Source organism: Microcaecilia unicolor, chromosome 2 (assembly GCF_901765095.1).
Source record: "Microcaecilia unicolor chromosome 2, aMicUni1.1, whole genome shotgun sequence".
In the NCBI taxonomy this organism is placed as follows: domain Eukaryota; kingdom Metazoa; phylum Chordata; class Amphibia; order Gymnophiona; family Siphonopidae; genus Microcaecilia; species Microcaecilia unicolor.
The window spans coordinates 287718630-287733721 of record NC_044032.1 but is presented as its reverse complement, the minus strand read 5'-3'; the positions used below and the strand labels follow the sequence as shown (position 1 = coordinate 287733721).

The window sequence follows — 15092 nt, the reverse complement described above, 5'->3', positions numbered from 1 at the left end:
TCACATTCACTCTCTATGTGCCACACAGTCACTCACACACTCGCTTGGTCTCATACACTCACTCAAACAGAGAATCTGTGTCTCACACACCTCTCTCTCTCGCCCACACACACACACTCTCTCTCACACTGTGTCTCACATACACACTTGCACACACTCTCATTCTCACACACACACTCTCTCACAAACACACTCACACCCAGACTCACTCTCTCTCACACACACTCACACTTTCACTCTGACCTCAAACAGTCACTCTCACATACACTCTCCCCAAACATACACACTCCGAGGAAAACCTTGCTAGCGCCCGTTTCATTTGTGTCAGAAACGGGCCTTTTTTACTAGTAACAGCAATAATTCCAAGGACAGGACGAGCTACAACCTTATGCATGGAAAGGCAGCACTATAATACACCTAGCTCTAAAACACCAGTACACAACCTAGTGAAACAAAACAAAAAGGGCTGCAAATACTACACGCTAGCAGAATACTGCATCTTGATCACACATGAAAAACATGACACAACAGATATGAAGGCAAAATACTGAACTGGAAAGTTACCTCAAGAAGTCAGACTCATCACAGACAGTTCCAGGGTCCCCCTCCCTCACAGACAGTTCCAGGGTCCCCCTCCCTCACAGACAGTTCCAGGGTCCCCCTCCCTCACAGACAGTTCCAGGGTCCCCCCTCCCTCCATCACAGACAGTTTCAGGGTCCCCCTCCCCCCTCTCCTCACAGACAGTTCCAGGGTCCCCCCCTCTCCATCACAGACAGTTCCAGGGTCCCCCCTCCCTCCCTCCATCACAGACAGTTCCAGGGTCCCTCCTCCCTCTCTCCATCACAGACAGTTCCTCGCTCCCTTCGAGTTCCAGGCTTCCTCCAAATTTTAAACGTCATCTATCATACCTCGTGGTGTTAGAGCAGCAGTGAAAAGCATTGCAGGCTGCTGGGCTCCGTGCTTTAGTTGTTTTGCCTTCTCTCTCTCTCTCTCAGCTCTGGCCCGCCCTTGCGTAAACAGGAAATGAGGGCGGGCCAGAGCTGAGAGAGAGAGAGAGAGAAGACAAAACAACTAAAGCACGGAGCCCAGCAGCCTGCAATGCTTTTCACTGCTGCTCTAACACCACGAGGTATGATAGATGACTGAGAGAGAGACGCTTGGGGCTTGCGGGTAAGCCTCGTATACCGGGCACCTGTGGCGGCGACCGGACTTGGACACAATATTCGAGGTGCGTGCGGGTCGCACCATGGAGCGATACAACAGCATTATAACATCCTCATGTTTGTTTTCCATCCCTTTCCTAATTATACTCAACATTCTGTGTGCTTTCTTGGCCGCCGCAACACACTGAGCAGAAGTTTTCAATGTCTTGTCAACGATGACTCCCAGATCCTTTCTAGGTCTGTGACTCCTAACGCGGAACCTTGCATGACATAGCTGTAATTCGAGTTCCTCTTACCCACATGCATCACTTTGCACTTGTCAACATTGAACTTCATCTGCCACTTGGACGCCCAATCCCCCAGTCTTGCGAAGTCCTCCTGTAATCTTTCACACTTCTCCTGCGACTTGACGACCCTGAAGAACTTTGTGTCATCTGCGAATTTTAATTACCTCACTAGTTACTCCCACCTCTAGGGGCATTTCTGAAGTAAAAAGTCAAGTATTGTTTTCTTCCCATTTTTGTTCTTATTCTATTGTGCTTTAGTATTCCCCTAAAGCCTAGTGTTGTGCTGTTTTTAGGCATGTTATGCCTAAGTGATAGTGCGTTTTGGGGAGGGTAAGCCTCCGTTTCTTTCTGTTGCTCTGCCATTTGAATAAGCTTATGTGCACATGTACAACTCAAGTCTATGCAGGTGATGAAAGAAGCTGCATGCAAAAAGTCCAATAGAATGGGGAAGTCAGGCTCCACCACTGAAGAAGAGCATAGTACATCCGACCACGGTGAAGATTCAAACAACATACTTGTGTGGCCCCAAACCTTGCTGGTACTAGAATAGGAGATGCAGAAGGTTGCTATGCACAATTGGGGACTACACAATTGTTACTAGTAAGAGAAGAATGATGTGAGTGTAAGGAGTAGGAGAGTGCAAGGGGAACCTATGCACCCACAAGCCATATACTCCTGATATCTCTCCCTCGTACTAGAATAGGAGATGCAGAAGGTTGCTATGCACAATTGGGGACTACACAATTGTTACTAGTAAGAGAAGATGATGTGAGTGTAAGGAGTAGGAGAGTGCAAGGGGAACCTATGCACCCACAGCCATATACTCCTGATATCTCTCCCTCACCGAACCTCAACACACATGTGCACCCCAACACTTCTTGACCTTTCATGTACCGACAACAGTGCAAATTGATCTCATGAATATTCATTGTTGATATCCTGAAACCATGACTGGCTGGGGTTTCCCCAGAAATCCATGAAGAAACAGGAGAGAGCTTCTATTGCAGGTCCAGAGAAAAAGACAGACCTTTACTCTCCTGGGGTTTCCACAGTCCAAGTTTAGGAATCACTGACCTACAAATATATATTTAGACTATGAATGGAGGAAAGGGAAAACATGCATTGATCACAGTGTAAGTGTGCCCTTTTGAACTTAAATTTGCCTTTTTTGATGTCTTGTTCCTAGGCCTGTATTTCCATGTCCTTTTGAGGGCATTTTGGCCACCCATTTTCTCACCTGCTGGTTTTCTTGAGGCTATTTCCTCTCTTGATTTTAGTGCTTTTAAGGCAATTTAAGAAAAGATCAGCAGCCTTAAGAAATGCCCGATTATGGTTAGAGGATGGCCAGATCATAAGGGGCCAAAATATGGATGTCCAACTCTGACTTTAGAAGGGGAAGGGCATGTCATGTCCAGAAAGGTGGACACTATTATTTAGACCTGGTGCTTGGCATGTTCCAGTTACAGAAATGTGCTCTGATTGTTCATTAAAGGGATTAAGGCAAGTCACCTGTTTAATCCCTCAGTGGTTGCTGACCCCCGTCTCTCCAGAAATGTGAAACTAGCAAGGAATATGGGGCTGTATGATAATTTCAGGACTAGGGAAATTCATGGTATTAAAATCTTTCTAAAATTAACTTCTTAAGAGACCCTTAAACTTTACATGGTTTTAAAATTTTGTTTATTTTTTTTATGCGTTGTATGTTAATTATATGATTTGATTACGGTTTTTAGTTATATACCCCTGAGGTACCCTTGTCAGACAAACGTAGACCATTTTGGGAAGAGTCTTAATAAAGAATTGTATTTTGGGATTTTAAATGTATTTATTTATGACATTTATATCTCCCATATTAGCCTGAGTGGTTCAGTGTCTTACATAACAATTAGAAAAGCATGAACAATATATATATATATATATATTTGTCTGGTATCTGTTCTTTTTCCATCATCACAGCACAGGAATTTGACAAGAGGCTATATATGTGGCAGATCCTGTCTAAATAAATGAGAAATGGATATCCATATGTGATGTACAGATTTGGACATCCATATTCTGAGTTGGGTGTCCTTTCTAAATGCCGTTCCATGTGTGTTATGAAATGCTAACACAATCCTACAGATACTGTGTCGATTGAAGGCACATGAGCTTTATCTCCTACCCTGAACATTCCTACTCTGTCATCTTGCACTGTGCATACTTGTATGTGTGACATAATTGTATAAGAAAGGGGAAGGGATTTGATATACTGTACTGCCTTTCTGTGGTACAGTCAGAGTTTACATACTATATACAGGTGATTTTCTGTCCCTAGTAGACTCACAATCTAAGTTTTTGTACCTGGGACATTCCCGGAGCCGAGGGGGGGAATTCAATAATGGTGCCCAAGTTAGGTGCTGGATGATCCGTGCTAAGGTAGTATTCTGTAAGGGTGCTTTGCGCAGATCAACCGTTACAGAATACTAGCTTCGCATGCTTTTCGCGCCTGACTTTGGGGTGCCAGTATTTAAGCATGCCAAAAGCTGGTGTAAATGCTCACACCCAACTCAAGGCAGTTAGGAGTGCAAATGCAGGTATTCTATAACTTGTGAGGGATCTTCTGCTTTGCTGAGGGGAGACAGGATAGCGGTATATAAAATAATGAGTGGAGTGGAACAGGTGATGTGAAGCGTCTGTTCACGCTTCCAAAAATACTAGGACTAGGGGGCATGTGATGAAACTACAGTGTATTAAATTTAAAACAAATTGGACAAACTTTTTCTTCACCAATGTGTATTTAAACTCTGGAATTCGTTGCCGGAGAACGTGGTGAGGGCAGTTAGCTTGGCAGAGTTTAAAGGGGTTGGACGGTTTCCTAAAGGACAAGTCCATAAACCGCTACTAATTGACTTGGGAAAATCCACAATTCCGGGAATAACATGTATAGAATGTTTGTACGTTTGGGAGCTTGCCAGGTGCCCTTGGCCTGGATTGGCCGCTGTCGTGGACAGGATGCTGGCTCGATGGACCCTTGGTCTTTTTCCCCAGTGTGGCATTACTTATGTACTTATGAAATCTACTCACCCACTTGCATGTATTTATGCTGTCTACTTCTATTGTGAGTTCATAAATAAATCTAGGCCCATAGGGAGCAATTTAGTAAAGAGAGGCTTAGATACAGGTGCCACGATGCAGTGTGGGGAATACCTTTTCCAGGGCAGGGGCAGTGGGCATGCATTTTGTTTGGGGGTGCCAAGTTCTGTCCCCACCCCACCTATGCTCCGTCCCCAGCTCCAGCATCTCCCCTTACCTAACATCCCATGATCTCCCCCTCCCATGGCATCCAGCATCTTTCCCTACCTTTGAACCCCTTACCATGGTTCCCAGCATTTCTCTCCTCCCCTAACCCCCTCCCCATGGTCTCCAGCACGTCTCTCCGCTTCCCCACCCCTTGTGACATGTTTAGTGCCTTACCTCCCTTCCCTGGCACAGCACCAAAAGCGTAGCGGTCAGTGGGCATGGGGCCTTGAGCATCAGTTCATGTTCAAGGCCTGCCTGCTCCCTTCCCCTACAAACTTCCTATTTCAGAGGGAGCAGATGCTGGCAGGTCTTGGGCTTCACAGTGCTCAAGGCCACACACCTGCCAGCCTCAATGCTTTTGGTGCTGTGCCGGTTGGAGTATTGCTGCCCTGTAGGAAGGAGGTAAGGTATTAAACTTGTTGCAGGGTCAGGGAAGGTAGAGAGAAGAAGATGGAGCAATGCTCTCTCTAAGGATTGAAGTTGACATGACAGACCCTCACCCAATATAGAATACTAACCATAAATTAAAATAGAAATATGTAGACAAATAGTAGACTGAATCCCCTAAACGCACAGTGCAACACCAGAAGAAGAGAAAAAAATGATGCATATTCTGCTGTACTGTGCAGATTATAAAGAGCAGGCATAATTTCAGAAACTGACATATTCCAATCACTACACTAAGGGTGCTTTTACTAAGGTGTGCTAAATGATAAGACTCCCATTATATTCTTTGGGTGTCTTATCATTTAGCACACACTAATCTTTAGCACGCCTTAGTAAAAGAACACCTAAGTTAACAGATACAGACAAAACAGAAATAGAAAATATGATGATACCATTTTATTGGGCTAAATACATTTTCAGTTAGCTTTCAGATGCCAAAACCTCTTTTCTCAGGTCAGGACAGTATACTGCTGTTATGGTATCCTGTTCTGACATGAGAAAAGAGGGTTTGGTCTCCAAACATTAGTCAAAAATGTATTAAAATTAGTCCAATACAGATAACAGCTTATTTCCATTTTTCTATTTATTAACATCTATTAACAGCTATCACACTATTGTATCCTAAATTAAAAGAAAAAAAATCATTTTTCTATCTTTGTGGTCTGGCCTTTTACTGTTTCTAATTGTGTTGGTTCTAGTCTCTTCTTTCTGCTTTTCTCGTTTTCTTCTTAACTCTGTTGCCAAGATTTGCTGTCCGTTTCTCTTTTTTCTCATTCTTTTCCTTTTCCTTTCAGCTTTCTTCCCTTTACTTTTCTGCATTTGGCCAGATTAAATTCTTTCCTAGTTTACAATCTTCAACTCCCCCCCCCCCCATATTTGTTTTTTACTGTCTAAGCTTGCCATTTTCTCCCTCACTCTCCTATTTCATTTTCTCTTATTTACCAGTCGTTCACTACCTCTATCCTCTTCTTTCTTCCCCCCATCTAGCATTTGCTCCATTTCCCTTTCTTATCACAGGATTGTGATTTATAACACCAATGCGTGAATGTTTATGGCATTCATACAGTTTATTTTTGGCTTGATGTCTTAATTTGTTTGCTTATTGTGGCAGTGTGACATTTTATTGCTTTGTATATTGGCACAAAAATGAATAAATATAATGATGATAAAATATGATATTTTATGTATTTTCATTGTGAGTATTCTTAAAAGTTGACCATTCATTAAAGAAATTGGATCAACCTGATCTGAGAGTTAAGCATTCTCATTAGCAGTGCTATCCCACATGGATTTACTGCTTGTGGAAAATTATCTCACAGCTGGGGTATGTTTGGTTTAGGATAGGCGCAGATATCAGAAGATTAATATTGCATACACTGGTTAACTGTTTCAGAAAAATCAAGGGCATCTACTGTATAAAATATTAGGAAAATGTTAACTTTTTTCAAAATGGTGAAAGACTAAGTTCTTGCAATTCATATTGACTGTGATCTATACTGGAATCACATTTTTGTATGAATTGTTTCTGTTCACAATGTGTGTAAGAAGAGATATTTAAATACTAAAGGTCTTACAAGGCAATCGAAGAGCATAAATAGAATAACAAAGTTAACAAGAGTTCTTCCTTGTTTTTCTGTTGTATAGGAAGCTCAAGGTAACATTTCTGAAGCCAATAAAGAGTTAAGCCATCTTCGCACCAAATGTGCAGACAGAGAAGCTTTATTAGGTACTTTGAAAATGGAGCTACAGAACACACAACACTGTTGGGAGAAAGAAAAGGTGCATGTCGCAGAGTCTGAAAAGGAAATCCAGAAGCTTACCAAGACTTACCAGGCAGATACTGAGGTATTACCAGACAACAGATGACTGTAACCTTCTTTTTTATATATCTAAATAGACAACTGTTATTAGTGGTATCCTTCTTAATAATGTAGTTTCATATATATATTTTTTTTGTTTCAAGTTTGGTGATCTAAACTGCTACCAAGAAAAAAGAAAAAAAAATCCAGATTCTCCGTATCTAAGGTACTAGAACTAGTCAAGTTTGATAGCAATACTATATGTCCATATTCAAATTATAGCCATTTAAACAAATCGAATACATTAAATTAAATTGATAGTGAATGTGGGAGCCCTCAGTTTTAAAATCGTGGCAAAGTTAGATCAATATAGCCTACATAACTGGCAGTTATCAATGCTCATATAACATCACTAGGCTCCCACCATATATGTGAATGTGCCCATGTGTGCTAAACAAAAATTCAGTCATAAAGAAAGACTAGTTCTTGGCAACATAACAAATGTTCCAGTCTTAAAATAGTACCTGTATATACAAATCAAGGCTCAGCCCCATATAAGATTGTCTCAGTAACATCATATTGATAACGATCCAAATGACTTATCTTATTCAGACACCCCGTTTTTAAGTGGCGAGGTTGAACAGAGCCTGTTTTGGAGAATACTTCCTTCAGGAACTCCAAACCATAGACGATAGACAATGGAGTAAGGATTGAGTGCTCAAAGATGTTGGACCGTTATAATTTGAGTATGGACATTATATAGTATTGCTATTGGACTTGACTAGTTTCAGTACTTTAGATATGGGGAATCTGGATTTTTTTCTTCTTGTATTTATTGTTTCCTTAGTTGAGTTCGTTTTATTGGAATTTTTATACCAAAAATAGTGAAGCTGTTGCTCAAAAATATCCAGGTTCCTCAGTGTTAGTAATCTTAATAAAGGGAAACTAGCCACCCTAAACCTTCTAGCAACAACTCAGTTAGTTTCTATAGAGTTAATCTGCTGGTATTATCCTGGCTACCTTATGCTGTCTGTATCAGATTGTCTTTACTTTATCTTCTTTACCATGTTATTGGACCATATATAGCAACTACCACTAGCCTTCCAGCACCAGCCCAGTTGAATTCTGGGGAGCTACAGCTTTTTAGTTCCAACTCTGCTACCCCACAATCACTGTGATATCTGAAGCTTCATCTTCTACATTTTTATTACCTATCTCCTGTTGCTATTTTAATGCCAGATCAGTTTGTAATAAGGTGGACTTGATTTTATTGAGATACTGATTTAGGTCTAACTTTTATTACCGAAACTTGGCTGGTGGAACATTCTATTCCTATTGTCAAGAATGTATATCCTTCTGGTTATTCTATAATTAATCTATCTCATGGCAAAAGAAAGGGTGGAGGTTTAGCAATTATTTATAAAGATTTTATAAATCTCTAAAGTTAAATCCCAATTGCAGTCTGGCTTAGAAACGTTACTTTGTCAATTATCTTTGCCCAATTCTTCTAGTACTATATATAGGTTTGCTGCTGATATAAAGACCTCCTGGATCTTGGTCTTCTAGTGCTTCCAATCTATTTGAGCAGATTCTACATGCAAGCACTAAATTTTCAAAATTTGTGATTATGGGTGATTTTAACTTGCATCTGGATACCTGTTCTGATATTTCAGTATCTGTTCTACAAGATTTACAGTTTGTTTCCTGAAATAACTGTTGCTTATCTAAATCTTCTCAAGCCTTTTTAGTAAAAACTTGTAAAACAAAGGGTAAAATTAATAAATTGCTTTTTTTGGTCTTCAATTACTGCATTATTAACCAACTTAGAAGCTGATCCCGAAATTGTTTTCAACGTGGAATGTTGTAACTACATCTGTCTTAGATTCTATTGCTCCAGCAAAAGAAGTAAAGGTGACTAGAAAATCCAAATCCATTTGGTTTACTGATGAATTGCTGGCCTTGAAAAGGCAATGTTGAGTCCTAGAACAAAAATGGAGAAAGCTCAAAAATGAAAATACTAGGGTTGAATGGAGATTATAATTAAAGCATTACAACTCTAGAATAAATGAGGCCAAAAAACATTACTACTCATCTCTTGTAGGATTTGAAAGATCTGATCTAATAAAATTATTTAATTTGGTGAAATCTAACTTAACACCCTCTTCATCTGTGACTACTTCTCAGCTGTCAGCTGATGAATTAGCTAGTTACTTTGCAACCAAACTAAACATTTATCATTCTTTTGACATACTTCCTTACTGTGATTTACTAAAACCTCATTTTAATTCAGATGATATTCTGGTGGATTGATATTGGTCTTCTTTTGATCTAGTCTCTGCTTCAGAATTATCTTCTCTTATTAATAGATTATCTCGATCTAACTGCCCAATAGGTAATTTTCCTTCTTATTTACTTAAGGAACTTCTGATTGAAGTTTTTGATTAGATAGTTTCATTTGTAAATACTGTATTAAAGAATGGTTGGCTAACCAATGACTATGGCTTATTATATCCCTGGGAAAGACCTAAATCAACCCGAAGCTCCATTAGATGTCTCACTTTTGTTAGAGACTTCGGATATTGATTTAGCGACTGCAGCCACATTAGTGGCAACGGTCGCATTGTTACCAGACAAGAGTTGGATTTTTCGTCTATTTTTTCGTAACAAAGATAAACCTTTTTTAGGTTTTAAAATATTATTATTTCCGGATGTCTCTAAGGAGACAAGAAGACGGAGGAAACAATTCTTGCTCTTTAAGCCGGAGATTCTGCACTTGGGGGGTACCTTTTTTTTAAGATACCCCTGCAAGTGCATAATAAGGGTTAGAGAAAAAAAATATGTATTTACAGAACCTGCTCATGTGTCGGCACTTATAGCCTCAGTAAAAGTGGAAAAGCGCTAAATATATAAAATAACTCTGCCTAGTTGAATTAGTATGTCTTCCGATATCTATTTTCCTTGTAATGTTTTTTCTCCTTTTGTTTTCCGAAATCTTGGATCTGAATTTATGGACTTGAGTATTGTTTTCTTTTGAAAACGTGAGGAATTCACCTTTTCCTTTATTATAATGATTGAGTATGTTATTGTTAAATGAATACTATCCTGAACAAGAATTTTGCTTGTAATATATTTAATAATATGAATAAATAAAAAATAAAAAAAAAAAAAGAATGGTTGGCTTTCCGAAGATATGGGAAATATCGCTTTACCCCAATACCAAAACAAATTAATATGATTCTGAGGAGACAGATAATTAGAAGTTTCGATAAATCACTAAGTCAATGAATTTATTTTTTCTACTTTCTACCCTTGTCCTCAGTCATCATTTTTTTCCCGAAGAAAAAACTTTGACTTTATCCAGAATGTTCCACACACATTGGCTGATGAACAGCTAGAAAGCAATTATGGAAGAGACGTGTAGCATTTTTAAATTTTGTATTCATTTAAAGCACTGGGTTGACAACCAGGGAATTCCAGTTCAAATCCTGCCACTATTCCTTGTGGTTTTGGGCAAGTCACTTAGTCCTCGATTGTCTCAGGTACCAACTAAAATTTTAATATCTGCATTTTGAATTATCCGTAAAAAGGGCAGGGTGACCTAACTGAGTTGAATTACAATAATCAAGACTTGACAAAACAGGTATTTGTAAGGCAGCACGGACATAAAAATGACTTAAATCTTCTTAACGTACAAAGCTTATAAAAAGCATTCTTAATTACTGATTTTACCTGATATCACAATGACAAGGCAAAGTAAAAAATCACTCCTAGATTTCATACATGGGCAGAAACTGGGACAGACCAAACGCCTGTGTTAACGTGAGATGGTATTAGAGAGGGTATCAGTTACTAACATTCTGGAGATGGGATTACAGTAGAGGGTCTGAATCCATGAAATAAAAACATTTCCAAAGCCATACCATTTCAGAACCTGCAAGAGGAAAGGCCATTTGACTCATTCAAAAGCTTTTTCAGTGTCTAAGGCGATTCCAGTTACAGGTTCCAAGATATGTTTGGCCATGAAATTAACGTTGTGAAATAACCTTGTTATCTCTAATATATCTGTTTCTTATAAATCCTTTGTCAAAAATTTAGCTAAGATTTTGTAGTCAATATTCAAGAGAAATAGGTCTGTAATTTTGAACATTGCACAGATCCTTGCCAGGTTTTGGAATGAGAATAATGGTAGCTTCAGGGAAGTGACGTTGCTGCTCTTTGTGTTCTCTGAAGAAGTTAAAATATTGTAAAAGATATGAGATCAGTGAGATAATGAATTTTTTGTAAAATTCAAAAATTAGAGTGGCAGAACCCAAGGGCTTTGTTAGAAGCTAATGAGGTTATTGTAGTTTTATCTTTAGTATTAGGTTATTATTTGACCATGATTAGTCTGTAGAGAGGAAATATGATCTCTAGATTATTTTAACCTTTCAGATATTTAGCAAGGAGCTTACTCATTTTATTATCTCTGGAATAATGTCCGGAGGTTTGAATGAAAAGATCATCTGTCCGGAAGTTTGAATGAAAATATCATCTCTGGTTTTGGATGATAAGGTAGAATTATACTCGTATGTAGCTTTAAGGAGTTTATGGAAAACGGATGGGTTTGGTGTTACCATGTATTTAGACTCTAGTTGTTAATTTCTTGTTCCAAATTGTTTTCCAAAAGGGAATTCTGCTTTCTATGCCAGGCCATCTTACTTATGATTTCGCCATAAACAGTTACCTTAAAAGCCTCCCAGATTGTAGTTAGGGATATGTCTGATGAGGAGTTTCGATCAAAAAAATCTTTGCTAAAGTCAGCAAATTTTTTAATAAGGTCCTCATTTAAGACTGCATTGTTAAATCTCCAAGCGGTCTTGGGCTTGGAAAATAATTGTAAATTTAAATGGAGGGACACAGCAGCATGATAGATTCATTGGGTGTATAATAATAAAAGATAAAACAGTCTGGGGCTGCAACCCTTGGGCCCCAAACTATATCAGAGTCATTAGCAGGACCCCTTATGGGTATCAGAGAAATGATTCAGGACATAACTACATGCTGTGGGAAAGATCTTCTGTAAGTACGCACCCCAAACAGACAAAAATCATTTCTGTCTCTGTGGGGATATGAGGACTCCAACTGATTCCCATATCATTAATGTATACCAGATAGATGGTGGATAGTTAACAATGACAGTTGAGGATACATTTCTTCACCAGTACGTGAGATTTACTCATAAATAATTTATCCTCAAGACTTCACAGACCTATAGCCATGGTAGAGCCTAAAAGTACTCCTTCAATGGAGACTATGCTGGGCATTTTCAGACTTGGTTTGATTGGTAACTGAGGTTACCTGTGTCCTAGTCCCACCCATCCACCCCTATGTGAACTCCATTTTTATAGGGCAATCAAGGGACAAGTGTCTTCATTACACCATAATTGGTCAATCCTACTCCTTGTTATCCCCTATCATAGTTCACCTTTTTTACACTTGTGAATCACATCAATATGACCTTCATTCAGTGCAATACATGTTCTGCTTTAATCCTAAGGCAAACTTTCTGGAGCCTTAGAGCTTCTCCTATCTGTCGCCAAATATCAACTTTGAAAGATGAGTGACAAACTCAAGAAAGAATTAGCTACGACTAAAAAAGCATCCAGGATTACTCAATTGCCAGCCAATTTACCACCACCACTGCCACAGAGAATGAAACTACAGAGGAATAGATGGGGTCACAGTAGGCTCTGGTAGACTAAGATCTGTGACACAGAAGCACTCTCCTTCCCAACCTTTGCCCCTGTCAAATTTTTTTGCTACGCTGCATCATTTTGATGCTGAAAAAAGAAGTGCTATGGTGGAACCAGAGGCAATGAAAGTAGCACAACCCAAGAAACATCCCCCAAACAATGACAGATTGGTGAAAAGCAGAAAACTCTTACTGCTCAGAGACTCCATTATCAGAGGCATTGACTTAGAAACACAGTTCAAGGGCTCTAACCTAGTGAAATGCCTTCCAGGATCTTCAGCTACCAGATGTACTGACCAAATACTGAAAGTGATCTGAGAAGAGAGCGGGGCTTCAAATACTAATGTTGTAATTCACATGGGAACAAATGACCTGGCCAGCAATAGCAAGTTTACAGCACAGAGAGCGTTCCAGAAGCTTGGGGAGGGACTGCAATCTTTGGTTTGGCTTTTTCTGAAGTAATTCCTGCATGGGGGAAGGGAGGAAAGAGACCAGTGGATTTCAATAAGTGGCGTGAGTCTTGGTGCAAAGAAGAAGGTTTTACATACATAGGAGCGTGGGGTAATATGTGGAGAAATAGCAAGCAATACTGTAATGATGGGCTACATTTTTCTGTGACTGGAAAAAGGATTCTTGGGGAGAAATTCAGACAGTATGTTTCTAGACATTTAAACTAGAAGGCAGGGGTGACAAAATGAAACAAGCGAATTTGGAAAGTCACCTCCAGAATAAACATGATGGCGGAGGGAAAGGTCATCTAAATACAGAAAACCACATACTCACAATGCAAATGGAAAGCAATGAGCACAAATGCTTGTAGTCTAGGTAAAAAGGTTCAAGACTTGCAAGTTCTGATGTTTGAAGAAAGCTTGGATATTGTTGCTGATACAGAGATGTGGTTCAATGATTCCCATGAATGGGATGTGAGTATTCTGGGCTATAATCTTTTTAGGAAGGATAGAAAGGGCCAAAGGGGTGGAGGAGTGGTGCTGTATGTGAGAGACAATATCAGAGCGGCTGAAATGCAGGGGACCTGGGGAGAGGAAGAAGCTGTATGGATCGACCTGGAAAGAGAAGATGGAACTTGTATCCACATGGTTATCTATAGACCTCCGGCACAAACTGAAAAGTTAGACAGGGATCTGATAGAAGATATTCAAAAGATTGGTATGAAAGGGGAGGTGCTACTGTTGGGAGATTTCAGCTTGTCTGATATGGATTGGAACGTCACGTCTGCAGAATCGGAAAGAAGTAGGGAGATTGTGGATGCCTGTCAAAGTGCCTTGCTCAGAGAAATGGTGACGGATCCCACGAGGGAAGGGTCGATGCTGGATCTAGTTCTCACGAATGGAGTAAGTGTTTCCAATATCCAGGTGGGTGCCCACCTATGTAATAGTGATCATCACACCATATGGTTTGAGATAAGGGCAAAGGCAGAATGTGGATGCACAAAACTCAAAATACTGGATTTCAGACATACTGATTTTGATAAAATGGGGGGAATACCTGAAGAAGGAGCTGTTGGGGTGGGAAGGCATAGAAATGGAAAATCCAGTGGTCAAAGCTAAAGACTGCTATAAATATGGCAACTGATCTTTACGCAAGGAAAGTAAACAAAACCAACAGAAACAGGAAGCCTATATTGTTCTGCAAACAAGTAGTTGAAAAAATAAGAGCAAAAGAGACTTTGTTCAAGAAATACAAAAGAACGCAACGAGAGGATCACAGAAAAGATTATCAGATTAAACTCAAAGAAGCGAAGGTTAGCGTAAAACAAAATCTTATAAAGTTACATGGAACAGTATTAAAAAAAAAAAAAGAGGGAAATTCTTAGATCTATGTAATGCTTGGGGGTAATATAATGTTGATATACTGTATACGTGTTCCTGTAGTTGGCATCCATACCGGAAAGTCTTTGGAAGGTATCATTGGGGATGGGGGGGAGGGCAAAAATGTTAAAAGATTGATGACGGAAAGTAGCAAATTGATTGTTTTCTGTACTATTTCTCCTTTGACTTTTGGTGCATTTTGATTGTACAAAGTGTTTATATGAAAGTTCATCAATAAAAAATGTTGAAACATAAACTCAAAGAAGCGAAGAAGTAAATATGGCTAGCGAAAGCGCAAGTGGAAGAAAAAATAGCTGAAGATGTAAAGAGAGGTGACAAGACCTTTTTCAGATTTATTGAAGAAAGGAGAAGAGATAGGAATGGAATAGTTAGACTGAAAGATAATGAGAATGGTTATGTGGAGAATGAGGAGGATAAAGAGAATATGCTAAACAATGACTTCTCTTCAGTAGTCATGGAGGAAAATCCTGGAGAAGGACCGTGGTTGGCAGCCGAGAGAATATCTGGGAATGGAGTGGATATTGCGTCCTTTACA

At 39.5% G+C, this 15092-nt stretch overlaps 1 protein-coding gene across 1 annotated transcript in view; it reads left to right on the top strand.

Annotated features, from left to right (window-relative positions):
- The window catches only part of CCDC171 (coiled-coil domain containing 171), a 665674-nt gene that overhangs the window by 220699 nt on the left and 429883 nt on the right, over nucleotides 1-15092 (top strand). The window contains 1 exon segment of the mRNA XM_030194229.1: nucleotides 6822-7022. Coding sequence (XP_030050089.1) covers nucleotides 6822-7022 — 201 coding nt within the window.